The sequence below is a fragment of the Melozone crissalis genome, unplaced genomic scaffold (genome assembly GCF_028551555.1).
Source record: "Melozone crissalis strain CALT ecotype California unplaced genomic scaffold, PUWL_Pcris_2 ptg000038l_1, whole genome shotgun sequence".
In the NCBI taxonomy this organism is placed as follows: Eukaryota; Metazoa; Chordata; class Aves; order Passeriformes; family Passerellidae; genus Melozone; species Melozone crissalis.
This window is the reverse complement of record NW_026535816.1, coordinates 7,347,441-7,375,312: the sequence shown is the minus strand read 5'-3', so window position 1 is coordinate 7,375,312 and position 27,872 is coordinate 7,347,441. Positions and strand designations below refer to the sequence as shown.

The following is a 27,872-nucleotide window of genomic DNA, read 5'->3' as shown; positions in this document are numbered from 1 at the left end:
GGCAATATAAAGGGATGGCATTCACTCTCCCAAAGAGCCTGTTAAAAACGCAGCTGGGTTGTTTTTTTCCCCCTTTCAAGCATCCTAACAAAACCAATTTTTAGGAGTGGGGGGTGTACATCTGGGTGTACGTGTGTCCGTGCGTCCTTTAGGTACAACGGGGACGGACAGACACAGGCCTGGCACGGTGCAAATCCCCTCTGGAAATTCTTCTGGGTTCTGGAGTTCATTTAGAGCATCCCCAGAAACCCCAGATAAATAAACAGTTAGATACATGAACCTATCTTTTTGTTAGCCCAAGTTACAGGCTGAAAGTCTGTAAAAGTGGCCCTTCAGAACCTCTCCTTACTGAAAATAAAATCAAAATTAAACTTAAGGCTGTCTTCTTTTTGTTAGCCCAAATTACAGGCTGGTGGAAGGGCTGAAACTCTATAAAGTGTTCCTTAAGAGCCCCTCCTTACTGAAAACTGAAAATAAAATCAAAATAAAGCTTAATGAGGTTAACCTAGCACAATAACAAAATTTGCAACACCACACTATAAGGTTAAAAAGAAAATAGTATAATAAAGGAAATACAAAGGCTTTGGCATGGTTTTTACAATCAACAATGGTTAATCTTGATATGTAGTTGTGAACAACTTCAAAACACTTAAGTTTAAAACTCTTGCAAGCACTTTTAATTGATTAGGAATGAATTCTAGATGCACAAAGATGATTGGACTGTGAACAGTAGTACAACTATATCTAAGAACAATTAACTCTTGCCGACCAAAAAAGAAACGTTTGATGCATGAAAATGTGTATAAAACATCTATAGAATATTCTTGTCAAATATAAATGAAATTAACTTTATTATAGAAATCATTCTGGGAGATTTCTAGGGAAGACAAATACTTACATTTCGACATAAAACAAATCGGATTATATCGAAGACACAATCTACCTTTTATCTATCAAACTCTTTTCTTCATGGCAGCTCTCTCTTAACCCCTGTTTGCACACAGCTTCAGCCGTTAACAACCTTTGGAAATACCAACAGATATTTTTTCTTACATAAATCTAGTGCGTGTTGTTCCAGGTTCAGTTATATGCAATGGAATGATACAAACTTGGAACGTCAATCCATAATCTATGAACAGATTGGTAGAAGTATTCGATATATCTTGATAAAACTCTTAAATTCGTGGCAAAGCTTGTTGATCATGGCTTCTTTTTTTTTTTTTTTCCTTTTCTTTTTTTTTTTTTTAAACAACTTCATGACCAACACAGATCAAACATCCATCCAGTCTACATTGTTCTTTTTTTGTTTTTTCATTATAACATACAAATGCCCATTTACAAATAATACACCAAAATGAATAAAAGTTTGGATACCAAAATGAAGATTTGTTCCAACTGATATAATGCCTTCAGTGTACAAAGGTCCGTGTGAAAGTCTTTTCCATGTGTTACAGCATAGGGCACAGTTGCAGTACAGAAGTACTCTGAGAGCCATTCTTCCTTTATAAAATACTGCTGAACATCCAACTGTTGTCCATAGTCATTTACGGAATTAACACATGTTTTACTGTAATCTTGGCCAGTATTGAGACATATCAGGTTCACTGCCAGGAACTTGAACTGGAACTGACACTCCAGGGGAAATGAGACCTGAAAATTGAGAGGGAAAATGGATGTTTTAGTTTTTTCTATACATAGCGCTATTTTTGCTTTACGGTTTCACAGATTTGAGCTTGTATTCCAGTAAACATCAAATTATTCCAGCAAACATCAAATCTCACCATCTACCAGCCTGTGGAACCAGGGGTTGGGGGTGTGTATATTTTAGAAATTATGCACATCTCACCGATTGTTGTTATAAATAAACTTTCACACTTTGCCTCTGCTCATTTGTATCAGTTGAGAATTCAGCCCAAAATACACAGAACAATTCTATTCTTTTAAAAAGTGCCTGGATTGCTCCTGTTTCTGCTAACACTTGCCCTTTTTTACCCTGATTTGCCTTTTTTATGCATGGGCTAATATTTCTACAGGTTCCCTGCCTCTTTGATAACTTCAAACCTTTAGCAATAAATAACATCTGACACAGACACAGTAAAAATGCGCCCAGTACTGCAAACAGTTTCACATACACTTAACCTCACCACTGTGGATACCTCTGCTGAAATTTAATGCTGAAATAAATGCTGATTTAGATTTTAATTACACAGGGAAGATTTTGAGGGATGGGGGGTTCACTGGAGATTTTGCCTCTCTCCTGCTATTTCCCCACCATCTCTGCTAATCAGCTTTCTTTCCATCTAGCCCTCCAAGAAGCAGCTTAAAAATCAGAATTTTTTTTGCTCTAGTTTGCAAGGTTATATATTTTCATCTTCTGCCTGGTGTGGCAGCAACAAATCCCAGCAGAGAGAGCTCCCCAAGCGATGGGGAGAGACGTCTCACAGCCAATACGGTGAATTCTGATGGCTGGAGCAGACAAGGCAGGCTGGCAGGGAGGCTGGGGGAGCAGGGGGGTCACTCACTCACCTGTGGAAGTGGTGCCAGAGGTGCCCATGGGCTGGCTGTTCATGTGTGTCTGCATGTGAGGAGGGGTGTATGTATCATAGCTCCGTCCATTCACCGATGGACTGGTGGGCAGCATGCAGGAGTAGGAGGAGGTCTGGCTGGGCACCGGGGGCTGTGGGGGCAAAGCACAACGTGGTGAGTGGCCCTGCAGCTGAAGGCAGCATCACACCCTCGGGCATGGACGTGCCAGCCCTCAGACAGCAAAAAATCAGCTTCACGTTTCAAATTCAGGCACCCCAGGGTAAAGACCTATTTAGGAGACAAACAAAGCAGGCCCTTCATGGAGGCTTTTGGGCTAAAAACCAATATGGACAGTTACTGGAGCTTTTTCAGACGTGCTTGGTGAGCAGATCCCTACATCCAGATGCTGATGGAGGGGTTACATCCCTAAACCTGAGTGCTGCCCTGCTTTATACCCATCTTCCTTTTGGAAAATGTCTCCTACCACTGGGAGCCAGAGACAGGGCCAGCATCTTACCTCCTACTTGGTGCTGTAACTAAAACAAAACCAATATTTTAGTCACCTCACGCTTGGTGCTGTAACTAAAGCCACTCCACTGAGGCTCAGAGGCTGGTCCTGCATCTGCCAGCGTGGGGCACATGCACACAGACCACATGTGGGGCTGAGGGGACCAAGGCTGTGCAGGGGAATCCCCCAACCCCACACACACATGTGCATCGATCCCCATCACTGATCCCCATCCGCCACCCCAAACCTGCGCCAGCAGCATCCCCGAACAGACATCTCCATTTACCTCAACTCCAAGCCCTAAACCCCAATGTGCCAGGGGGGACAGCAGCTGGGGCAGGGGCTGAGGGATGGCACAGTGCTGGAGAGGGACCAAGCAGAGCCTTCTCCTGCTCCAGGCTGCCGGGTGAGTGCTGACCAGCACAGCGAGGCAGTGGGAAGCAGGATGAGTAATTCCCACCTCGAGCACAGCAGACCCAACACATCTGCACACATTTCCTGCCTGCACACCCCTGCCACAAGCCAGCAGCCCTCACTGAGAGCCCCATTTGCTCTGGGGGAGCACACAACGCTCCGTGCACCCACAGAGAGATCCCTCCGACCCGCCTGGCTGCCCTGCCACGCTGACCACGCAGGCAGCGCTTTCCAGCCAGCCTCACACGTGCTGTGTCCCTGCCCAGGTGCCCAGCGGTGAACCAGGGGCCTCCTGCTTTCCCAAGGGTCCCCTCCTGGATCAGCCTTTTGATCTTTTGTCATCTGCTGCCAGCCCTGCTGCCGGGGACGGCGCCGCCGGCCTCGCGCGTCACGGAGCAGCGACCCGGCCAGCACCGCTTCTTTCCACAGACTTGCGAGACTCTAACTTTATTTGGTTAATTTTGGTTCAGCAATTAGTAACATGGTAATTGCCGCAGCGAAGGAGTCAGGCTCTCTAATCTGCTCGCCTGTCTCTAGCAGTGGTCAATGCTGTGCGCCTCAGACAAAGCTGTAAAACTCCCGTAATTGGCCAGCACCTTCCTAGGCCAACCCCACCATTAAAAAAGGAGGAATTTTGCATCTGAAAGGTCTATAGAAACAGACCCCAAAGGAATAGATTTCTTCCTAACCCAGCTGGTGATCAGCTAATGCTTTCAGGCATGAGGATTGACAGCTCTTGCAATTCTGGCTTAGCTGGCATAACCACTGATGCTAATCACATCCTTCCCTCTCTCAGGTGTTCCTAATGTGCCTCTGCCACGTTACCTACATCCAGAAGGTCGGATCCCTCCAGCAGCTTATTCAGGCAGCAATTTCCACAATATGGCATCAGCAAGTTCCAGAGGTTAACCACATTTTTTTTTCCCCAAACAGCATTTTTTTTTTAATCCCAGATTTGTTGCCTTGCAAATCTGAGGACTTTTCTCTTTGAGAACCTGAGAAAAGTGCCTGTTGAGCACCACATCTTTCAGTGCCCTTTTCCTTTCTCATTCCTCCAAACAGAGCATCTGAAAAGATGCCACTGCAGCACGGTTTGGGTCTGTAATCCCTCGTGGCACGGAGGAAGGGTCCCCACCCACACTCCCACACAGCCCTGGGGCTGCTGAGTGCCCAGGGAGTGCTGTGCCCTGGCGTGGCACTGGACTCACTTGCATAGGCAGGTTGTTGGCCATGGTGAAGCTGGGCATGGGCGGCAGCGCGCTGTACGTGTTCGTGAGCGCCGTGTCCGTCCTGCCCAACATGGAACCTGATGTGAAAGAGGAAACTATAATAGAATAGACAGATAGACGGACACATTAGTTTAACCACAATTGCAACTGGCAGCACAGCCTCAGAGTCTCATTTGGCCCAGAGGGTGGGTGGATGGATGGATGGATGGATGGAGGTGAGTGTGTTGGGGGCATTACCGGGGGTGGTTGGTTGTGGGATCGGCTGGTAAACGCTTGTGCTGAAACTACTACTGATGGGAATGTGGCTGGGAGTGTTGCTGGCTTGTCTTCGCTGGTTCCTCAGCTTCTCTTCCCTTCTCCACTTGGCCCTTCTGTTGGAAAACCACACCTGGAAACACAGCATTTGAGAGATGTGAGTGACCTTACAAGGAACAGAGGCACAGGGCCTCCCCCACGCAGCCCAAGAGCAAAGCAGCGGGGGAAAGCAAAGCCAGCTGCTGCTATATTCCTGAAAGAGGGATGTGGGCAAATATCTGATCATAAATATGCCTTGCCCCATGCTTTGAGAAGCCAGGAGTAACAAAATCAGAGCAGTAATAGTAAAAATAATAATAGTCACAATTGCAGAGCAAATCAGTACCTGTATCCTTGCTTCAGGCAGGTCTATTTTAGCAGCTAGTCTCTCTCTTGCAAACACATCAGGATAGTGGGTCCTCTCAAATTCTGCAGAAGGAAATATTCTTGCATTAGCTGCAGAGTTGATGTGGCTGACTGTAAAACCAGAGCTGTTCCTGCGCTGCCTGTGCTCTGAATGCTCCTAAGAAGCATCACTGTAAGGGCAAAGCTGAGCTTTCTGCCTGTGCGTTAGCGAGGAGGACGCCTTGCCTGCTGGGGAGCATTGCCATGGGGATGGGCAGGCTTGGGTGCAGTGCTGCATCTCTCAAGAAGCAGCCAGGGCTTCTGCCTCCACCGAGGGGGTCCCCAAGGCAGCTGTGACCCTGTCACCAAGAAGCGAAATGGCACGTCGCCGGATAGCAGCGCAAAACCAGGACAAAGCTCCGCGGCGGGTCAGGGGCGAGGTGCGCCCAGGCCGGCCAGGGAAAAGGGCACCTGCTCCCAGCCCCGGGCTCTGGGGATGGGCAGTGAGGTGGGGGCAGGCGTGGAGGGCTCTGCCAGCCCCCTGCCTGTGCTCGCCTCCCCAGCAAGGCAGCACAGAGGATGAGAGGAGAGTTATCCCCCCGAGAGGATCCCGGGGTGCGGCATCGGTGGGATGCCTGCCCTGAACACCTCGCCTTTGAAAACCATTGCAACAGCTTTGCAGGGCTAATGAATATTTGTGAATAAAAGAGCACGGAGGGAGCCCCAGAGTTTAAATATATACATATATATAAGGCACAGGAATGGCTGTGGCAACATTTGGCTGGTAATGTAGTCGGGGCAACATTTTGTTTTCTCTCCTGCTTCAGCCATAGGAAAATGTCACTCACCTTTCTCAAGGGCTTCGATTTGCTCTTGGGTAAAGGATGTCCTATTTCTTTGCAGCTTCCTTTTCAGCTGGAGTCTCATTTGGGCCTCGTCTGAGTCTTCTCCATTAGAGCTGATGGAGTTAGTGTTTTCCCCTCCTCCCTCCTGTTGCGGACAGCCATCTGTGGAACCGAGAGAGTCGGAAAGTGAAATGCAGGTACTCGTGTTTGAAGATCCCTATCAGGGAAATAATGCAACTGGAAACGAGTTCAGCCATGTTTGCTGACACCCTCCCTTGAAAATGTCTCGGGTATCAAAGCAACGCGGCGCTAATGGCACAGGTAACACGGAAACATTTCTGTTTCCAGCCTTACGTAAACATCGGAGATGAGGAATTACCATCACCTGGTCTTAATTTCATTTTGTTTTCCCTCTGGAATAAAACCTGCATAAAAATACCTTCCCCTGAAAGTGATTCTTTCCATGAATCCCTGCTGGAGTGCCATGGCGGTCTCCTCTGTCTGCTGCATTTATTTACCTATTGCTATATTTAAAATAGTGATGTTCAGTATTTCAGATTATCTATAATCAGTAATTCCTATCTAATCAATTAGATGTTGATAGGTTTGCAGAAAATGCTATTAAGAAACCAAACCAAGCTTGTAATCTTTTTAAAAAAATATTTATCCAGTTTTTATTTGAATTCTGCACAGTCAATTTCATTTTAAAGGTTGTGAATTTAGAAGTGCCTGCATTGTTCTGCAGTTTTATTCAACTATTGTATGAGTGTGCATTGCCTTGACACCTATTACTGAGCACAGCTGTAATTATATCATCACCAAGAACAGGCTATAATTGCTGAAAATGGAATTTTATATTTAGATAAAAGGACTGTCCATTCTTTGTAATGTGTTGCACCAGAGAAAAGTAAGATTTCTTTTAAAATTTTAACATGTAATTTTAAAAGAAATAGTAGCGAGTTCACTAACTAGCTAAATACGCCGTTCCGCAGCTGAGCGCTTGGCATATCATTTAAGTGGTACATTTTTAATTAGGGCATTTCCACCACTTTTAATGCAATTTCTGCCATTAAACAGGGGAAAGTTTCATTGTGCTGGGCTCCCGGGCAGGGGCGGTGCGGCCCGGGGCCGGCTGCTCTTGGGGGGCTCGGCGGGCACCCCCGAACGCCGGGGCCGGAGGGACGGAGGCTGCCGGCGAGGCAGAGAAGTCCTTGTCCTAAATGAGCTCTCCCTCTCCTTTCAAAGCATATTTTTCGAAGCGTTTTTGATGTCGCATAAAGAGGGAGCCGGGGTGAGGGACGCATGGGCTACTTATGCTAATTCCCTTGAAAAGTTACGCCAAAAATAAATAGCGACACTCCCGCGACATCCTTTAAATATTGTGGGAAATCAACTTTAAAGTAATATCATTTATAATCGGCGAACAATGGCCCCGGCCTTCAAAGCTCGGGGGGAATTGTGACAGGATCTGGTGGGACCCTTTCAACCACTTTGAAATGTTTTAAAACCCGAACTTTCTCCTCCATTTAAACACAGGGATTCAGCGGCCGTGGTCACCATATGGGCGGCCGCAGCCCCATTGAGGCGGCCGGCGGCGGGTGAATAGCGGGGGGGCGGGGGGAGCCGCTTTTCAGGGCACACAAAGCCCCGGGCCCGGGGACGGCCGCCGCGGCGGGGCAGCGCCCTGCCAAGCGCGGGTGGCAGCGCCGGGGGCCGCGCCCGCCCGCGGAGGGGCCGCGCTCACCTCCGCCACCGCCCTCATCCATCACTGTCCGCTCGGGCCGCGCCCGCAGCGCCCGGGGCCGGGGGGGGCGCCCGGGGGGATGGACGCGGCCCCCCGAGCCGGGGGGAGCCCACCGGGCAGCCCCCGAAACGGGCGGCCCCGATGCGAAGTTTTGAGGCTGCGCTTATTCGCCACCCCGTCTCGGCGCGCCCCCCGGCTCCCCAAAGCCTTTCGGTGCTAACCTAAAGTTACCCCCAAACTCACTTGTGGTCATTTCCAACCCCGTCCCCCCAAAAATCTTTCGGCCAACCTAAGGTTTCACCTAAACTCGCTTATGGTCATTTCTAACCCCGTCCCCTCAAAATCTTTCCGCCAACATAAGGTTTCACCTAAACTCGCTTATGGCCATTTCTAACCCATTCAGCCAAACTAACATTTCACAGAAACCAGCTTATGGTCATTTCCAGTCCTGTCCCCCCGAAATCTTTCAGCCAACCTAAGGTTTCACCTAAACTCGCTTTTGGTGATTTCTGACCCATTCAGCCAACCTAAGGTTTCACCTAAACTCGCTTATGGTCATTTCCAGTCCTGTCCCCCCAAAATCTTTCAGCCAACCTAAGGTTGCACCTAAACTCTTTTATGGTCATTTCCGACCCTTTCAGCCAACCTAAGGTTTCACCTAAACTCGCTTATGGTCATTTCCAACCCATTCAGCCAATCTAACATTTCACCTAAACCAGTTTATGGTCATTTCCAATCCTCCCTTCCCCCCCGCCAGAATCTTTTGGCCAACGTTTCATCTGAACTCGCTTGTGGTCATTTCCAACCCCATCCTCCCAAAATCATTAGGCCAACGTAAAGTTTCACCTAAACTCGCTTATGGTCATTTCCAACCCTGTCCTGGACAATTAAGATATCTTCTTTTTAGACACACACCCCTTTTTTTCTTTCTTTTTTTTTTTTCTTTGAGTTTTGGTTGTTTGGATTTTTTTTTTAAAGCCCCTAAAAGAAGCTATCTCAATAGGGCTGTTCCACCTTCCAGACCTAATCCGTAAGAAAGCAAGTGAATGTCCGTCCCTATTATCCTATAGCCAGACCATCTGACGCTGGGTATAGGATTTGTTTCCTGAAAAAAAAAAAAAAAAGAAAAAAAAAAGAAAAAAAAAAAAAGACGCTGGGAAATAAAATCATTCCTTAGTTTCTTAGTGTCTTAATCAGTGAGGCGGAAAACAAGCAAAAAAAGATAGCAAACCAATTGCAGCACCTCTCAGCTATAGAGCCGGGATCAAAACATTGTAGCATCTGTTGAAAGAGAAAGTGTCTAAATCCTATAGAAGGCTTTAGTCTTATAAGAGAGGGAGGGGAGAAAAAAAGATAAGAAACAGTGTCTCGGTGATCCCTAAAACCACTAAATCACTGGAGAATTTCTCCCGGATAGAGATGTCTCTTTTTGTTCTGTCAGCCCTCATGTATCCATTATTTTATTCACTGCTGCATGGCGTTTATCAGATTGAGACCATATTTGTACCCCTCTGAGACCTAACCTCGCCTTATGCTTTTTGAGTAATGGACTCTTAAAATCCAGCAACATACCCCTGGCTAGGGAAAAACATTAGAGGGAGCATGAATATTCCAGAGGAAATCCATTTTATTAATTTTAATTTCGCCGTGCGGATGTTTTAAGCGCCTGCCTGCCTCCCCCTCGCACACCCGCGGCCCGAGCCCTGCCCTGCCTCATGTGCGGGTTTCGGACAGGGCTCCCGCGGTCTCCCGCGGAAACTGCGCTGCTCCCCGCGCCACGGAAGGGTCCCCAAAGAGCCCCCGGTCCCCGCAGGTCCCACTCCGGGCACAGCGGGCTCTGCCGCCCAGGTGTGCCCGCTCCGCACCCGCGCAGCGCTCCGCGGCGGGGAGCCCGACATTTCTCCTTTTGAGCGCCTTTCCTAAGGGCAAATAAATAAACACGAACGCCCAGGAGCTCGCTGGCCGGAGGGAGCCGCGGAGGGAGGGCGCGCTGCCCCGCTCCGCGCTCCGGGCACGGCCGGGCCCCGCAGGTAAGGGCGAGGCCGGGGCGGTCCCGGCTCCTGGGGTGGACGCCGGGCCCGCAACAAAATGCCAAAAGAAAACCCCGCAACCGAACAACAAAAAAACACCGAAGCGGGGGTGGGGGGAAGCGAGGGCTCCGCTCTATCTTTCTAGTGTCCTTCATAGACTGTTTTCTTCTCTTAAAACTGACATGTCTAATTGGCAAGCGGTGCCATATCGTGTCCAGAGGTCTCCTGTGGAACATTTCTACAGCTGTCTCCTTCAACTAGACGCTTATTCATGTCGCCTTAATGAGAAACAAAACGATCTCTAATGAGCAATTACATAGCGACAGAATTGTTCCCATAACAAATTCTTGCGTGTGACAGAAACATCCTTTGTACCAGATATTCCGCACACTGTTACCGATTTTTTTTTTCCTTGCGGGGTGAAAACAAAAAGCAGGTTGTTGTATATAGACACCTCTTCTAAAGGAATGACCAGAGCCAGGGAGAGCCGAGCCTCAACAGAGCCCGCATTCAAAAAGAAGCCATTAACCATCTTAAGTATGTAACGTAACATCCCATTATCCTTCATATTATCCCCTTGTCATTCCTACAACAAATACCTATTAATCTTCAGGATAAACAGTTTCCTATATTTACAAAGTTGTTTCGGGTCCATTGAGGAGGAATTACAATCAGCCCTACGGAGATAGCTCCCGATGGCCCCGGCTTCGGGGAGAGACCCCGGCTCGGGCAGGGAGCGGCAGCCCCAATTAGCGGGCGATGGGCGAGGCCCAGGCTCAGCCCCCATCCCGCCAGGCTGCCGGCACCGCGGATGCTGCCGGGCTGCCCCTGCCCACCGAGGGACCCCCACCGGGGAAGGGGCAAGGCGGACCCATCTCGGCCGAACCGAGCCGAACCGAGCCGCCCCGGGCCGGGGAGCGGCCGCCGAGCTGTGCCTTACCTTGAGCGGGCTGCCCGGGTACCGAGGTGCCGGGATACCAGCCGGGCCGGGTGCCCCAGGTCCCCGTCTGCCCGTTCAGCATCCTTAGCTTGTCGTACATCCCGTCGGCACCCATCTGTTGCTTTTCGCTAGCCAGGTTGCGTAGGACTCTGTTTATCGACGACACCTGGAAGGCAAAGGACAGGAAAGGCAATGGTAGTGCGGTAGCGCGCTCCCCGCCAGGCACCCGCGCAACCCCCGCGTCCCCCCGCGCAGCGGGCGGCTCGACCTGGGCGCAAGTCAAGGCTTCCCTGAGCCGTCCCCGCCGCCCCGGCTCGCTCACTGCTGGTGGTGGTGGTGCAAACAAACAAACAAACCACGGGGGAGGGGGGGGAAGAAGGGAAAAAAAAAAAAAAAAAAAAAAAAAGCAAAGGGGAAAAAAAAAATAAGCGCCCCAAACCCAACCCTGCAAAACCAGAGTGATGGCTCCGACTGATGCTTGCAGTCCTGAGGCGCCAGGCACAGGGGTGACCCGCATATTGGTTTGTTTTTTTTTTTTTTTATTTTTTTTTCCCCTCCTTAAAGGCATTTGTCAGATTCTGTATGAAAAAATGCGTCTGACCCTGCCACATGCAAATGATGTGAACCTGCTATCCTCTCTTCTGATACCAAAACAAAGGAAGCAGAGGCTCGCTACGGCTACCCAGCATTGTACACGGCACACAGGAAGGTTTTTTTCATGAACTTACACTGGGTATATTATCGTTGGTACAGACCCCCTCTGATAGTAATCTGTCTCGAATCTCCCACGCAAAGATGGAGGGGCACTCTCGTTTATACTGCGCTATTTTGCTTACAACTTCTGGAGTCGCTACTCTCGGTTTACTACCTCCGATTGCCCTGGGTCTGATGGAGCCAGTTTCGTAATACCTGCCCAAAATTTTACTCACACATCCATTCGACACCTGGATAGGGAAGCGGACAGAAAATCACATTATTAATAATTTCAAGACAAAAATAAAATTGTTTAAGTATGCATTAAACAATGACAAGCTTACGTTTTGATTGTCCAGCACTTGGACTTTTGCATCTGCATGGGTCTATAACACAAAAATATACCTTAAATGGTATGAGAACTTACTTAGAGAGTCTTTTTTTTTTTCTTAAAAAAAAATTACATTCGTGGCCCTACCCTCTACAAAAGTGATACTTTAAAAACATTTGGAAGGAAAAAAAAAATCATCTGGTCAAAACGTAATTCTCTTAGTATCAAGGTTAAAATACGCCTTAAATGCGAACAATAGGTAAACCAGACTAGTCTCCATCCTTCTCACTGCTCTTAGCCAAAGGACTTGAGGGGGAAGGGGTGAGTGAAGGGTTTTCAAGACCTACATTTACAAAATACCCCTGAACTGCGCCAGATTGCGGGAATGTCCGTAAGGACAGATTCCGGGCTAAAACGGCGTGGCTTTGAAGGGGGTTCTTTTATCTCTCTCTCTCTCTCTTTTTTTTTTTTAGCTTTTTTTTTTTTTTTTTAGGTATTGTTTTGCTTATTAGAAGAAAAAAAAAAAAAAAGGTAAAAATTAAAAAATAAAAAACCAAAACCCAAAACGAGTAAGCCACGCCAAATGCATACAGATATCACAAAATCATAAGTAAATCCGGGGTGGGGGGGGGGGGGGTACGGAGGGAAGGAGAGGAAACTGAAATTATGCCGAGCCGTATAATTCAGTTTATTACAGCCAACTAACTGTAAACGACAGTGCAGGTTACCACCGGATGGAAATAAGGGGGAACGAAAAGCGAAAAAACTGCGATATTTGAAAAGGCATATATATATATCTCTATATATACGCATCGGAAGGTCTATTTGCGGCAAGAACCGAGCGGATGGATCGCTTTATTAGGCTGGAAGGCGGGTGGTGGTGGCGGTGGCGGTGGGTGGGTGTGGGGGGGTCGCAGCAGCGCCCGGCGGTGACACAGCGGCGCTGGAGCGGAGCGGACGGAGCGGTGGGAGCGCGGGGGGCGCCGCCGCCTTCACCTGCAGGATCCGGGAGATGTCGCAGGGCCGGGCGCCGCTGTGAGCGAGTTCCACGATCTTCTGCCGCGTGGAGTCGGGCAGCGGCCTCCCGTTGACGAACACCCCGCCGAGCTGGTTCACGCCGCTGTGACCTGCGGGAAGCACAGCGCCCACCATAGCACCCTGCGCTGCCCGTGCCCGTGCCCGTGCCCGAGCCGCGCAGCCCCCGCCGGGGCGGCACCGAGCGCGTCCCTGCCCGCCGCTCCCCGCCGGGTCCCGCCGCCATCCTCGCCCTCCGCGCCTCCCAAACCGCGCTGCCCGTCTGCGAAACCGGCCGCAGCCGCAAACCCCCGAAACCCAACCCAAAAGCCCAGAAATATTCCTGGCCGCATCGCCTTGGGTTGCTCCTCTGCATTGCCTTTTTTCCTTTTTTCCTTTTTCTTTTTTTTTTTTTTTATCCTCCACCCCGCCGGAAAAAAAAAAAATAAAATAAAAGCCCAAAGCCCAAGCGAGCCTGCCTGCATCCGCACAGCCGCAGCTCGCTTCGCCAAAAGCAAAGCGAGAGGCTGCCTCGCCAGTGCCCAACCTGAAGCTCCAGGCTTTGAGGGTCTCCCTGGAGAAGCTCTGCTCTACGCGCTCTCCGCTCTCCTCTCTTTGGAGCCTCCTGATAAATTGACTCCAAGAGCCCAGGCTTCTTAGCAATAAATAAGCTCCAAATATAGAAGAGGGGGAAAATATGATGAGCCTCTCTGACATTTGTCTTTAAAATAAAACTAGCTGCACGTCAAGTTTGAGCTTAATTTCTGGAAATAGGCGGAAGTCGCCCCGGATCATGCATGGAAGGCTAATTGAAAAGATCAGTTGGAGCACTTGTGGCAGGCGTGTCACTTTATGACAGTACTCTGCTTTTGAAAATTGCATCGTCACGACAAATAGTAGCATGATAAAACGACCCTTTCTGTCCGCATTTGGATATCACTCAGACTAGATTGAACTCTACTCGCTCTCCCTCCGAGGGAGGCTGCGGTTCGCGGTAGCCGGGGGCTCTGCGCGGACACACCGAGGGGGCGCGCTCCCCGCGCAATGGATTCGAAGTGACATCGGGGCTGGGGAATTTGCCGCCCCGGCCCAGCAGCGCGGCCGGAGCTGCGACCTGCGCTTCCCAGCATCCCGCATCCATCCCTCCATCCCTCCCTCCCTCTCTCCCGGGGCGGGATGATGCGCGCCCGGGGGCGCAGTCCCGCGGCCGCTCCCCCCCTTCCCTGCTCCTCAGCCCCTGATCCCCGCGAATTCGTGCGGGGGAGACCCTCGCCGACATCAAAAAAAAAAAAAAAAAAAAATGGCAGCGGGGAAAGCAAAATCAAAGTTTCACTTAAAAGGTTAAGCCTTAATCATTATATAATTTCCCTGGAGAGCGGTGTAGATCTCGCCCAGTGGCAATGATTATGCGCCTTGTATTCTATTGCTAGTCATCTAATAGGAAAACATATGGTGTCAATTTGGATGCTCTGCACCATATACACCCAGGAGTTATTAACACAAAGCCTGAAGAGCCCGCCGCGACCTTTAAACAAAATAAAGGCTTCACCCGAATGATATCTTTTCTGCGTTTTGCAGTGGCGATCCCAAACGGCCAAGTGAAGGCATCCCCCATTACCATAAACCCTCGGCACGCCACGGCCAAGGGCAGCGGCCGCCGTCCTTGCGAGGCGCAGGTAAAACCCTCCCGGGCTGCCCGGGCTCCGTTTTGGCTCGGGATAAATGAAATTGCATCGCACGCACCCGCACGCAGCAGCCCCGGCAGATAAATAAGGGCAAAACCGCCACAAAGTAACATCGAAGCAAACCATATTAAAAAAAAAAAAAAAAAAAAAAAAAAGATAAATAAAGGGAAAAGAGAAAAAAAAGCGCTTCACTCAAGGGATGTCTGAGAAATCCCTAAACCCTCTGCTTTTCCGGATGCACAACTTATTAATGGGTTCAGGGTGGGATGATGAAGGGGTCCCGGAGCCGCGCGTCCCCTGTCAGGGTCCAGAGGAGCTCCGCGCCCCGCGCAAGGGCCGCGCAGCCCGACCTGCGCCCCTCGCCGCCGCTGCGCGGGCAGAACCAGAGGGCCCGCGGGGCGCGGAGCCCACCCCGCGGAGGATCCGCGCCCCGAGGAGACGAGGCCTAGCCCGGAGCGGCTGGGACCTGCCCGGCAGCCCCTCCGAGCCCCGCGCAGCCCCTTCCTCCGGGGCGCAAGGAGCGGCCGCTTCTCCCGGCCGCCACACCCGGCTCGGCGCCCGCGTTCTCTCACCCTGTCCCCTCCGAGAGGCACACAGGCCTACCCACGAGGTCCTAAACAGCAACAGCAACCACAACAACAACACAAAAAGCCCCCACCCCCCAAAAAAACCCCAAAAATTAACAAGCCACGGAGACATCGGGAAGCGCGCAAACCCAAAGGTGGCGAGGAGCCGCACCTAACGCGGAGCGGCTTTTTCCTGCCCAGCTCGCAGGGCAGCCAAGGCAGGGATGCGGGCAGGTGCTGGGCCTGGCGCGGCGGCCCCAGAGCCGTGCCAGCGCTGCCGGGCCCGGCCCCGCCGTCCCCGGGGTACCCGAGCCCCGACGGGGCGGGCGCGCAGGGCCCCGCTGCCCGCGGAGCCGCCTCCCAACCCGGCCCGGCCGGAGCCCTCCGCCCGCTGCGCTGCCCGCAGGCACTTACTGTTCTGCATGGTGGGCTGAGAGAGCAGAATCCCACGGGGGTCGCCTATAGCAGTCTAGCAGTGACAAAATAGGCGTTAATCAGGGCAGGCAATGCACGCGGGTTAAGCTGCAGAGAGGCTAATATCGCACAGGATAACTTTGTTATCCTTAGGCATCTTCCCCCTCCCGCCCCCGGTTCGTTTAAGGATTTGAGGGCTTTAATACCTCAAGGCAAAATAAGAAAAAAAAAAAAGAAAAAAAAAAGAAAAAAAAAAGTTCATATGTATCCCTAACTCGCAGGGGGAAAAAAATTTAAGAAAAGCAGCCCGCCAAGTGGTTTCTCGTTTTAATTGCATGCAGGTGGCGTGCTGCCTCGTCGTTAGTGCTCTTCGCTGAGGTGGTGTATTAAGTGGAGCGACAACAATCACAAAGAGAGTCCGAAGTCATGTTTTAAAACTTGCCTGAAAGCGGGGTGGACTGTCCTCTCATACAATTTAGGGACTCGCACATCTGCGTGTCACTAGTTAAAGTCTTCCCTCTAGGACAAAGCAGAAGAAGTACATTAAGAAGCGTGCAGCGGCCCCGGCAAGGTGCGCGGGCGCTGCGCGGGTGCTGCGCGGGCGCTGCGCGGGGGGGACACGGCGGGGGGAACCTTCCGCCGCTGCCCTGCGTGCTGCGAGCGGGGCTCCATTTTCACCTCCGGGTATTCCCTCGAGTTTGGTTGTTTTGTTTTGGTTTTTTTGGAATTTTTGCTTTGTTTTGTTTTTGTTTTGTGGTTTGTTTTTTTTGTTGTTTTTTTTTTTTCTCTCCCCCTTTCCGCGCGGCGCTCGCAACTTTTTCTGCCCCAAACCCCCCGTCTTGTGATTAACTTCTTTTTTGGTCTTTAGATCTTCCCCTTTTTCACTGTACTGTGACACACGCTGTCTACCTCGCCTCACTGCCTTAAAAAGTAAGAACAGGAGGGGGTGAGAACTGTTAAACAAAGCCTACAGAAAGCGAACAATGGCCTCCATTCTGCTCCTCTACCCAAACCCCGAGTGCAGAAACCCGGGCTCCTTAACCGGCCGCGCAGCTTCCCAACTCAACGGACCAACAACCCTCCAACTTACAAAGAGCAGAGAAACAAGCCCCTTCTCCCTTCATTAGTGCCTGCCTTGACCCAGCGCCTGGACAGTCCCCAGCGCCTTCCCCCCCGCTCCCTCCCTCCTTCCACTGCTCCCTCTCTCCTCCTCTCGCCACCTTCCTTCTTCCTTCCCTCCCTCCCTCCTTCCCTCTCCCACCCCCTCCCGCCGCCAGCCCCCGGCCCACTTATTTATTTATTTATGCGTCCCCGCGTATTTATTTGAAATCGTCGCGGGTGAAAATGGAAAAGTAATTTCTCGTTATAAATATCTGGCGGTAATTGTGTTACTGGTGCGAGTTGTTAGGGGTTGTAAAAAGATACAACAGCTCAGTGGGGTGCTCAATTGGGGAGGGACAATTACAATAAAGAGCCCATTCAAGGGGGCTGCTAAAAAAAAAAGGAGGTAAAATAATGAAATAGTCGCAGCCTTCATTTTCTCTCCCTTTTTTTTTTCGCCTAAAAATACTCATTCTCTTTCTTTTGCGCCTATAATGAATATTAATTTTACTCTTCCTGCATATGATGGAGAAATCAAAGAGGCACGTTTCCCCATTCAGGACCAGCCACGGTATAATTTATTAAGTAGCTTTTAGTAATCTCAAATCCATAAAAATAAACATCAAACAAGCACTTTCTCGCAGCGTGAAGACTTTAGCTGGTAAATATTTACTGCTCTTTGGAGAGCTACCTGATTAGCAGCGGAGCAAGCTTCGCTGCTCACTCCAAAGGAGACGCGGGGATGTCTCCTTCGGCCGAGCTGAGCGCGGAGCCATCCCTTTAACACACCGAACACGTCTGCACGGGCACGCACCGAGCGGCGAGCCCACCGCCCCACACACCATTTCCTCCCGCATTTCACGCAAAAATCCCAAACACGGGGCCTACGGGGCCGGAGGAGCCGTCCCAAAAGGCAGCGGCAAAACTTGCAGCTAACCCAGCCCTGCCCGCACGCACCTCGCCAGTGACACCGAGAGGGTTTGAGAGGAAAGAACCGGGGGGAGACAAAAATAAAAAGGCCGCGGAACAAAACAAACCCAAACACAGCCGAGAGAGGTTTAGAATAAAAGGAGAGGGTAACCGAGGTCTGCAGCAAGGTGAGAGGGGCGAGGAGCTGCGTGTGTGCTCAGCAGCGGCCCCGGGCAGGCCCCGCACGGCCAGCGAGGCACCGGCTCCTCCCGCGGCACCCCCGGAGCCCCGGTGCGATTTGCCGCGTCCTAATAGGCCGGGCCTCATCCGCAGCTCGGAGTTTAATCTGGAAATCTTGGCGTAATCTCATGGCAGAGAGCATTTTTTCCCCCCCTCTCTCCCGGTGAAACCGCGTCCAGGCGTTAAGGGCAAAGTTTCGCCTTCCCGGGGCAAACGCGAAAGAGGTAAAAACGAATCGGTTTGCGGTGAGTTGCTGGTGAAGGTCAGCAGCTATAAACATTTATTGTCAAGGGCCACTTTTATTATTTTATGCTCCTAAGATGGGGAAGATGCACTCACTTTTCTTCTCTAGTACGTGGTTGTCGTTTTCCAAAACAACCTCTGCCAGGTACATTGAATCATTCGAGAAAGTTTGTTTTTAAACTTTCCAGAATTTATTCCTGCTCTGCGTGCCCATGTAACCCCTCCATGCAAAGAGTTGCAAGGTTAAATTCAAACTCAGATTTTTTTTTTTTTTTTTTTTTTGCAATTGCACTTGTGAGGGAAAATAGAATCAAGTTTATTGCTGCGCTTCGCTGGAGCAATTATTTTTTTTTTCTTGCATGGGGAAGAGTTTATAAATTCTTGAAAGTTTAAAAAAAAAAAGCTTTGCTGTAGAGAGGGATTGGATCAAAGAGGGTTTTGTAGAAATAAAAGGTGTTATGGGTTTTTTTAATTTAAAAAATAACAATAAATTAAAGCATTTGGATTGAAAAAGGGAGCAAAAATAATTCCCCAGAGCGGGAGCAGGGCGAGCCCGGTGCGGGGCAGGACGGGGCGCCCGGCGGGGCTCGGTGCGGGCTCTCCGCGCCGGAGCTGGGAAAGTTGCCGGCACTGGGGACAAGTTGGGAAGATCCCCGGGTGGCTGATTAAAGCTGACAGCCCTTCAGCTCCGCTCAGCTCCCCGCCTGTACCGCGCCTGGGAGCTGACTTGGCCTAGGATATGGGTTCCTTTTTTTAATTTTTTTTTGTTGTTTTTTGTTTTTCCCTCCCCACGCAACTCTCCCGGCCGCTCTCCCTGTGTTTTTCTCCACCGTCAGGAGCGAGCCTTCCCTAACGCAGAGCACAAAGCAGAAGTCGGGGCCGCCCCGGGGGCAGCGAGGCGCCGCTTCCCTCCCTCCTCTCCCTCTCTGTCCCTCTCTCCCTCCCTCCCACGCTGCGTGGCGTGGGGCCGGAGCCCAGCCCGGCTCCCGAGCAGCCGGGCACGGGCAGCAGCGGCACCGCAGACACCGGCGCTGCTGGTTTCCCTGAGCAGCAAGCGCTGCGTGGGAATGAATTGCTGCTGCTGGTGTTGGCATTGGTTTCCCGAGTCAGATGCTTTAGCTTTTCCAGAGGACACGGGCTTATGTGAAAGGCAGAAAGTTTGTGAGCTCCTGGGCTGGAAAGTTCCCTGGGAAGCTCTCCGGAATGCAAATGGGAATATGAGCGAGAGAGAGAGAGAGAGAGGAGGGGTGAGGGAGACAGCCCTGCCTAAATATTAAAATGCGAGGAAGGAGAAGTTGGGAGAATAAACGAACAGACTCACCTTTATGAGGCATCCTGTCTTGTTGTCAAAGCTCCTGTCAATAGTTTAAGAGCGCACTGATTTGAAATGATGGTGCTTTAAAAAGAGTTGCCAGCAAAATAGTTTTTCTCCACTGAAGCTGCTGGTTGTGTGATCTTGAATTCCTGGGAAGGAGACAGAGATTGACAATAAAATGGGCTGTCAGTGACTGGAGAGCGAGAGATAAAAGAGTGTGTGAGTGAAGTGGGGAGAGAGAGGCAGAGCACACCTATGCTGATTGGTGATGGTTCAAGTGTATTAATGTGCGTGTGCCTTGGTCTCTGCCTCGCCTCCACTGCTCTTCACTGGCCCATTAGTGAAGCCTGACCTCTGTCATCATCTTCCAGCAAAACACTTCCTCCCTGCGCCGGGACCCGAGCGGGAAATGCGGCGGAGCCGGGGCCGGCGGTTCAAACCCACTAATCACTCGGCACCGTGCAAACGCCGCCCGCCCGCTCCCACCCGAATATCGCCGTATGCAAAGCGCCGCCAGCGCCTCCCCGCCGCCCATTGGCCGCCGCCGCCCGCCCCGGCCCAATTGGCCCAGGCGTTTGAATATGAATGCGCAGGGCCCGGCGCCGCCGCCGCCGCCCGCAGCCCGCGCCGCTCCCCGGGCCCGCTCCGCCAGCCCCGCTCCGCTCCGCTCCAGCGGCCGCGCTCCGCTCCGCTCCGCCGTTCCCGCTCCGCTCCGCTCCCAGCCGCGTCCTCAGGTCGGGCTGGGGGATGGGGCCGCGGTGCTGATGGCGGAGGAGAGGCGGTGGGGAGGGAAGGGTTGGGGGGGGGAGATGAGATCAATTTGCATTTAAACAGTTCCGACATCTCCAGTCCGGCGGTGGGAGATAAGGGGTGTTTGTACCTTTAGCAGTGAAATGGTAAAGGTATAAACGTTTTGGGCGCGGGGCTGGCCGAGGCCGCGGCGCTCCTTGCGCGGCTCCCGGCGCCGGGAGAGGGAGGCTCAGCCCGGCCGGGAAAGAGCAGAGCAAATACACCATTTACTTTGTGTATTGAGGGCTCTTGTGAAAGGCCCTGAAGAGTCCTTTACCAAACACTCACCAACTTCTCCCACGTGCCATTTGTTGACTAAAGGGCTGCCGGGCTGATTTTTTTTTTTTTTTTTTTTTTTTTTTTTTTAAAGAAAGATCACACGGCGGAGTTGGAGCAGGGCAGAGCCGGGCGCTGGGCAGTGCTGCCGCTTTGTGCCCGTCCGAAGAGGCTTCCCCTCTCCTTCCCTCTCCTTTTGCAAGGAACCCCCTTCACTGGCTGCCAGAAACTCGAGGGGGAAAGTAAGTAAATGACTTTGCTGCTCTGACCACACACCACAAGTACATTTGTTGAATGCCGGACTATTAAGACACACCTCAGTAAACTCTAAAGCAACCCCTCAGCGCATGCATTTAAGGTTACACTGGGAGCACCAGTCCGAGCTCAGGGTGTCCCAATCGGTTATGGCGAGTGGGCCGCGGGGAGGGGGAAGGGGGGTCTGCATCGAGAAAAACAATAAAAAAAGAAAGAAAGAAAAAAAAAAGGGCTCGGGGAAAAGAAAGGGAAGAAGGAGAAGAGACAGGAAAAAGAAATTCCAAGAGCCACCGCGGAAAGTGGAGAGTATGAACGCGCAAAGCATAAAATGAAGTCGTAGCCGCATACACTTGACTTCTCTTGACATGTGAAAAGTGCTAAAAGTCAAAGCTCATCAATAAAGTATCTTGAAATTGAATAAGAGCCCTGACAACCATTGCATTCTTAAATAAAGTACAATGAGGAGACAAACGACTCTGCCAAGGAGTTTGCATGTGAGTGAAAGGGCGCCTCAATGGGAGCGGGATAATGGGCTGCTCGGCCGTCATGCACTGTCATCCCCTGTCCCGCCGAGAAGCTGCCACCGCTCCCTAATAGCACAAAATGGGCTCTTAAGAGACTGCTGCCCGTCCCTGCTCCGCTCCCTTCCCTTCCCTACCCTGCCCCCGAGGCCGGGGTGCCCACGGCTCACCGCCCGGACTGCGCTGGGCACCGGCCCCCGGCCCTTTCTCCATCCCGGGAGGCCCGGGCTGCGCTGGGCACCGACTCCCGGCTTTTCCCCCATCCCGGGAGCGACCCAAGCCAAGCCTTTCCTGGGAGGATGCGGGGAAGGGAGAGCGGCCGCCCTCCCGGCCCGGGATGCAGCCGGCCCCACCTGCAGCTCAGGCCTAGGGCAGCCCGCGGGGTTTGTTTCCTTTCGAGTCTGGCCCCGAGCCGCGCGTTTTGATGGCAATGGAGCCGAATATCGCGATGGACGCACGGCAGCGTTTGGGTGTGACGGGATTCCCCCCACCCTGAAGGTAAGGGCAGCCCGAGGGGGGCTCTGCCGACACCAAGCATCTCCCTCAGCCGGCAGCCCCCAGCTCCTCTCCTCTTCGCCAAAACTTTCCAAAGTAACATCCGCCACCAAGTTAACCTGCCCGCGGCCGGACATCCTAACAGGGGTGCCGAGGAAAAAAAATCAGAGAGGCAAAAGAGAAGAGGAGCGAAGTGCAGAGTGAAGTACGAACCTGTGCCCCGTGTGCCTGCCCTCCAGGGTGGGTGGCTGGGTCCCGGCGAGCCGTCCCCGTCCCCTCCTAGTTGCCGCTGGCCGAGGCCGGGCGTCCCTCCGCACGCATCCTGCGGGCGAGAGAAAGAGGCTGCGGTTTGTCAGCTCGCACCAATCTCGGAGGATCCAAAGGGATGTTAAAAGCTGGGATCTAGTCCTTTTTCTGGAGTGAAGTCAGTCGTGTCCGTGGCTTTTGATTTTTTTTTTTTATCCTCCTCTTTCTGTTGGTGTTGTTGTTGCAGGGGGTTTTTTTTCCCTGTTGCACTCCCTCTCTAGCAAATAAGAGATTTTTTTTTTTACTCTTGTCCACAGGGCGTTAAAGAGGGAAAAGAGAAAAACCACTTTGTCCGAAATTGCCGGCAAATATCATTTTTACAAGCTCTCAATTAGCCATCCCTTGGATTAGCACCTTCTTACGCCTCCTCTCCAGAATAAAGCAGCCGTAATCTTGTTGCTATTTCCCCCTCGGGCGCCGCGAGCTTTGTGTTCCCTCCTCCCCAAAAAAACTTTTAACGCCCCTACCCATCTGAAAAAAAGAAAAAGAAAAAGCGGGGGGAAAAAAAAGAAAAAGAAAAAAATCCCTCCCTGTGCAGGGAGGGGAGGGCAGGGGTGAGGCGGTGACGTCACGGCGGTGTGCAGGCGGGGGAGCCCCGAGCCAAAGTTGGAGCAGCAAAGAGCAGCGGGCCGGGCCGGGCCGGGCTAAACCGAGGCGGGCCAGGCCGAGCCAAGCCGAGCCGAGCCGGGCCGGGCCGGGCCGGCCCGACAGCGGGGCCGCCCCGTCGCGTCCCGCAGTGCCGGGGCTGTCCCGGCGCGGAGCCCCACGGGCCTGGCCGGCTCCGCGCCGCCATTTTGCCTCCGCCCGCCGTGAGGGGCCGTGAGGGACCTGCCCCGCTCCCGCCCCTGCCCCGCTCCGGGCCCGGTCCTGCTGGGACTGCCGGGCCTGCCGGGCCTGGATACCTCCAGAGGAAACGCTGTGCTTCTGCTTTTTCCTTTTTCCATCTAGCAGTTTGCCACTCGCCGCTCTCCCTCCCTGCCCGGCCGCCCTGCTTTTCCTTTTTTTCCTTTTTTAATTTCTTTTCTTCCTTTTCTCTCCCCCCTCCCCTTCTTTTTCTTTCTTTCTTTTTGTTTTTTTTTTTTTTTTTGAAGTGAATTTTCCACTTCTAAACTGACTCCGCTGGCCTTTGTAACTGGGGGAGAGGAGCAGCAGCGCTGTGAGGTGCTCGGCGTTCCCCTCGCCCCAAAGCCCTGCCCTCCTGCAGGCGCAGACCGCCCCCCTTTTTTCTTTTCCCCCTTTTCCTCTTTCCCTTTTTTCCCCTTTCCCTTTTCCTCTTTTCCCCTTTCCCTTTTCCTCTTTTCCGGGGCGAGGACTGCGCCGTGGGACCCCTCGGCCGTGGGACCCCGCGGCCCCGGCCCTGGCTCTCGGCACGGACTTAGGCACTCTTTGAAGATTTCTACTTTAAAATCCGCACGGGATTAATGTAACTAGCATTTTTTTTCTGCGTCTGATTTGGTTCGCGTTATTTTTTTCCTCCCTCCACTTCTTCTTTTTTTTTTTTTTTCCTTAACTATTCTAAACAAAAAGAAAAAAAAAATGGGCGTAATATAAAAATGGTTTAAAAACCAAAGGTAAGTAACTATTATACGTGGCAAGACGCGCCTTTTTGGGTTTTTTTCCTAATTAAAATAATTTTCACTTTTTAAATATAATCTTGTGCCTGGCTATTGATTTATATCAAACAGCAGCGTCCGCTTCCCTTTCGTATTTTGTTAGGTGTCGAAAGCAGAAAGTGCTGAGTTAGAAACTCCGGTATCGTCTCGTTGTATTAATATCTGGGCTGCAAACTACCTTTTTTAATACCCAGAAAAATGCTTAAAGTCCTCTTGTCCAGTCCGGTCTAAAACTGAAGAGATACACAAATCCTGACGTCTTAGACTACAATGCTTTTGCCTCCAGGACACTTAATGCCTATTTGTATATGTAGAGACAGTGTTTGAAACCTATAATGCGCAGGACACTGAGTTAAGTGGAGCTTTTCTAGTTTATAAACAATCCGCAAAAAAAGTTTGGAATCGATTTAACCTCTTTTACGTTGGCCTTTTGCACGAGGCATGGCAGGATAAAAAAAAATAAATAAATAAAAAAAAAAAAAAAGCCTTTTTGGACCTCGCCGAAGTCGCTCTGAAACTGGAAGACGGACACACATCTCTCCGTACGAGAAAGGCTTTGATTATAAATATGGGAAAAGTGTCATGCAACCAGAGCCGCTCGAAAAGCCTTCAGAAAAGAACGGGGGGGGTGAAAGCTTAGCGCATCCTGACGGGCTTTTTAAACGCTATTGATTGGGACAAGCTGTTCAAAACCCCAGTAACAGTTAATCTGCCTGTTAATCAAGCCACTAAGGAGCTCAATGCGAGTTTTATTAGCAACCGGAGAACACAGGCGGCAGAAAGGATCAAAAGCCTACACACCCCTGATATTTGTAAAACCAGCCTTTCCCCAAAAAATATATTTTCAATTACACAGTAATTCGGGGCTTATCAGGGCTCGCTCGCAGCCCCGCGCAGATGGCTCCGCAGGCGCTGCCAAAGCCCCGGGAGCGAAGGGAGCAGCACCGCGCCGGGTGCGGGGATTCAGGAGAAAGCCTTGGGGAGGTGTCCCGCTCTCTCCTCTCTCCCATCCCGGACCCTCCTGGCCTCCCAAAACAGCAGCAAAACCTCCGGAACCGATGGAGAAACTCCTCGTATCCACGTCAATTGTGTTATTAGGCTGAGGGGGTCGAGGGTTCTTTTTTTCTTTTAGCTGGCGTATTTGATTTATTGCGGGCAAGTTTGCAGGGCGTATTTCCCTCTGCCCATCCTTTTGGTAGAACCTCTTATTTAATCGTTAAAAAAAAAAAATTAAAAGTTTAAACAGCGAGATTCGTAATTTGGAGAGCCTAAAAGTTGGATTTCAATTAATTTAATGGCCAGAAATACTGTTATATCGGCTAAAATCAACATTTGATCTTGTCATTTTTTTTAATGCAATCCGATTCCTTTATATGTCAGCGAGATATGCATATAAAAGACTATCTGGTCAGAGGTAATTATGTCACAGCTTTTTCTCGGCATGACAGCTGGATAAACACCATCTCCAATAAACATCTCTAATTAGGGAGGAGGATCTGAGATAGATGGTGTTTGATTTATTACTGAAGGAGAATGTCCATTTACCGGTATATTATAGCGGAGCATCACAGGGAGCGTTCCCGCTAACGCACCGCGAGGACTATTTGGAGATGCTCAAAGACAGGTAAGAGGTTATTTTGTTTAGCGTTATTTCGCAGCAAGAACGGCCTTCCTAGGGTACCTCTGTTTCCCACCGACGCCCTGATTTAGCAGGAGCACGCAGGGCTGGGAAGGGGCCGAGGGGCGATCGCCTCTGGGCGGCCGGAGCGGGGCAACCGAGCATCCCGGGTGAGCAGCGAGCGGCTGGGACGCGGCCCCCGACGGCAGCTCCGAGGCTCGGGGACCCACCTGGGGCTGTTCCCGCAGCCCCTCGGCGGGGCCGTGCGGGCCGGGCCCTCCGTGCGCCGCTCCCGTCCCGTCCGTGCGAGGGGCGCGGTAACCGCGGCTGCCCCCGCCACCCGAGCCGGGTCACGGCGAGGCAGCGGGGCGGGGGCAAGGGGAGGGGGAACTCGGGCAAGCGGCTCCGGCCGCCCCCTCGGCCCCGCGGCGCCCCCTCCGACGGGCGGGCAGCGGCCGGAGCCGCTCCCTCCCACCCCCACCTGTTGTGCGGGGCTCCGGCCCGCTCCCCTCGCCTTCCCCCCGCGGGGAGGGGGTGCCGGGCACCCCGACCCCTCCCGTCGTGGCCGGGGCCGTGCGGGCTCGTTACCTGTCAGCGGGAGCGGAGGCTCCGGTCGGTGCCGCGGCCGGCAGGGAGGAGGCACCTGGCGGCTCCGGTGGCCAATTTCCACGCGAGAACCTGCCACACAGTTTAAATGTCAATGACAGCAAAAGAGGGGTGCTGCCTTTGCACTAACTTTCCCTTAATATCCACGCCAGCGCCTCCCCCATTGGCTGGGCCGCCCCGGTGACGTCAGGCGGACAGTAGTTAGCTAATGAGACATTTTAGGCGACACGAGAGCCAGCCCGGACACCGCCCGCCCCGTCGGCGGGCACGGCTCGGCACGGCCCGGCCCGGCCCGGCCCCGCCCCACCCGGGGCTCGGCCGCGGGACGGGGCTCCCTTGGACCGGGGCACCCTCGGGGTCGCTGCATCTTCCCGCTGCCGCCCGGCCCGACGGCTCGCCCCCGCCCGGCCGGGATTTTCCCAGGCCGAGCTCTAGGCTGAGCTTTGCCTTCTTCTCCTCTTGCCCCCAAAACCTGTCTCAGCCCCGTGGCTCCTCGGGGATGCCGCGGCCCCCGAGCCCTCAGTGCTGCCAGAGGGACGGACGGACGGACGGCCGCGGAGTCGCGTCCTGCCCCTGCCCTGGCACCTCGGCGGGCTCCCCGTGCGCTCCCGCTCCCATTAGAGCGCCAGGGAGAGGCCCTTATTTGCACACACTTGTCAGGGTAAATAATTCATCGGGCAAAGAGCCCCCCCGCGCCCGCCCCGCCGGCCGCCGATAGTTTTATTGAGCTGCACTTAAATGTTTCATGAAGCTGCCCCCGCCCGGGCCGGGCTGGGCTCCATTAGGGGGCACAGCGCTGTGCGGGGCGCTGCTCCGGTTCCGCGGCTCGGGAGCCGCCCGGGGCAGGGATGCTGTCCCTTGGGCGGCCGCGCAAGTCCCGCGCTGGTGGCAGGTAGCGACGGCGCCGCGGGCGCTGCCAGGAAGGGGTTTCGCGGCGCCTTTGGAGCCGCTGCCATTAAGGGGCTTGCGGCTCCCTGCAACCCGGCAGGGTCCTCCAGGGAAGCGTTGGAAACACCACGGCTCCCGCCTGCTTATCTGGCTGTCAATAAAAGGAGATGGCTCCTAAAGCAGGGCCAGGTGCTGCCTCCCCTGCTCTCCAGCGCGCCGCTCTCCAGAAACTGCTCAGGCGTGAAGCCAAGTCTGCTTGGCCAGGCCTCGGCGGAGGCAGGCAAACAGCCCCTCGCCAGCGCCAGAGCGCTCTGTTTGCCTTTTTATCTCCTAAAAAAAAAAAAAAAAAATTTAAAAAAAAATAGAGACAGAAAAAGGGAAGCGAGGCAGGAAGGTGGGGGAGCGCTGGGAGCAGAGTCCGCGTTTGGCCGAGAGGTCGCTTAAAAATAAAAATAAAAAAATTAAATTATAATAATAAAGGATGGGGGGGTGTGTAAAAAGCCCTGCAAAGGCTGCGCGGGGAGGCGGGCGGGGGCGCGGGGTCAGCGCGGAGCGGGCGGGGGTGGCCGGGGCAGCGGCCGCGCCCCGCGCAGCCGTGCGGAGCCTCCGCGCCCCGCCGCGCACCGGGCGGGCAGCGGGGCCGCCGAAACGGGGGGACAAAAAGTGTCTGCCCCGCATCCCTGTGTGTGTGCGGGTGTCCCCGCTGATTGTTGCTCCTGCCGCGGTCGGGTCCGCGACCTTTGCTGAGCCGCGGAGCAGCGCGGATCGGTGCGGGATAGCAGCAGGGGCACGGCAACGTGTTACAAATTTATAAGCGTTATACATATTTGATTTACACTGCGTTCCGAAGTTGTGGGCTTTTCCTTTTCTCCTTTTCTTTTCTTTTCTTCTCTTTTTTTTTTTTTTTTTTTTCCTGAGGATGCCCCAAACCCCCGTGTTCACATAGATTGAGCAATTCTCAACACACACTGTAATAATGAGCTTTAATTCTCTATCCAAGCAGAACTTGAGCAATAATAATAAGCACATCAGAACAATTTGTTTACTGTGGCATTGCACAGGCTGCAGGGTCCAAGACTAGCTACAATAAACGGTAAAAACCAAAGGAAAAGCCCTAGA

The 27,872-nt window shown here is 52.5% G+C and overlaps 1 protein-coding gene across 10 annotated transcripts; it reads right to left on the bottom strand.

The window, feature by feature from the left end:
• Positions 1 to 1,383: 1,383 nt before the first annotated feature.
• Positions 1,384 to 22,151, bottom strand: PAX6 (paired box 6). 10 transcript variants are annotated; one of them, XM_054283691.1, is made up of 14 exons: positions 21,936 to 22,151; positions 19,393 to 19,535; positions 16,021 to 16,097; positions 15,579 to 15,633; positions 12,896 to 13,026; positions 11,913 to 11,954; positions 11,604 to 11,819; positions 10,876 to 11,041; positions 6,165 to 6,323; positions 5,318 to 5,400; positions 4,915 to 5,065; positions 4,657 to 4,772; positions 2,527 to 2,677; positions 1,384 to 1,650 (listed from the first exon to the last, which is right to left on the bottom strand). In XM_054283691.1, exons 4-14 carry the CDS (start codon positions 15,586 to 15,588, stop codon positions 1,565 to 1,567), a joined length of 1,311 nt encoding a protein of 436 aa, XP_054139666.1. In that variant the 5' UTR covers positions 15,589 to 15,633; positions 16,021 to 16,097; positions 19,393 to 19,535; positions 21,936 to 22,151; the 3' UTR covers positions 1,384 to 1,564. The 10 variants fall into 10 exon arrangements, with proteins under 10 accessions (XP_054139666.1, XP_054139665.1, XP_054139667.1 ...); XM_054283690.1 differs by lacking the exon at positions 21,936 to 22,151 and adding an exon at positions 19,739 to 19,826; XM_054283692.1 differs by lacking the exon at positions 21,936 to 22,151 and adding an exon at positions 19,640 to 19,788 and having other exon boundaries at positions 4,657 to 4,754.
• Between the last annotated feature and the right edge of the window lie 5,721 nt (positions 22,152 to 27,872).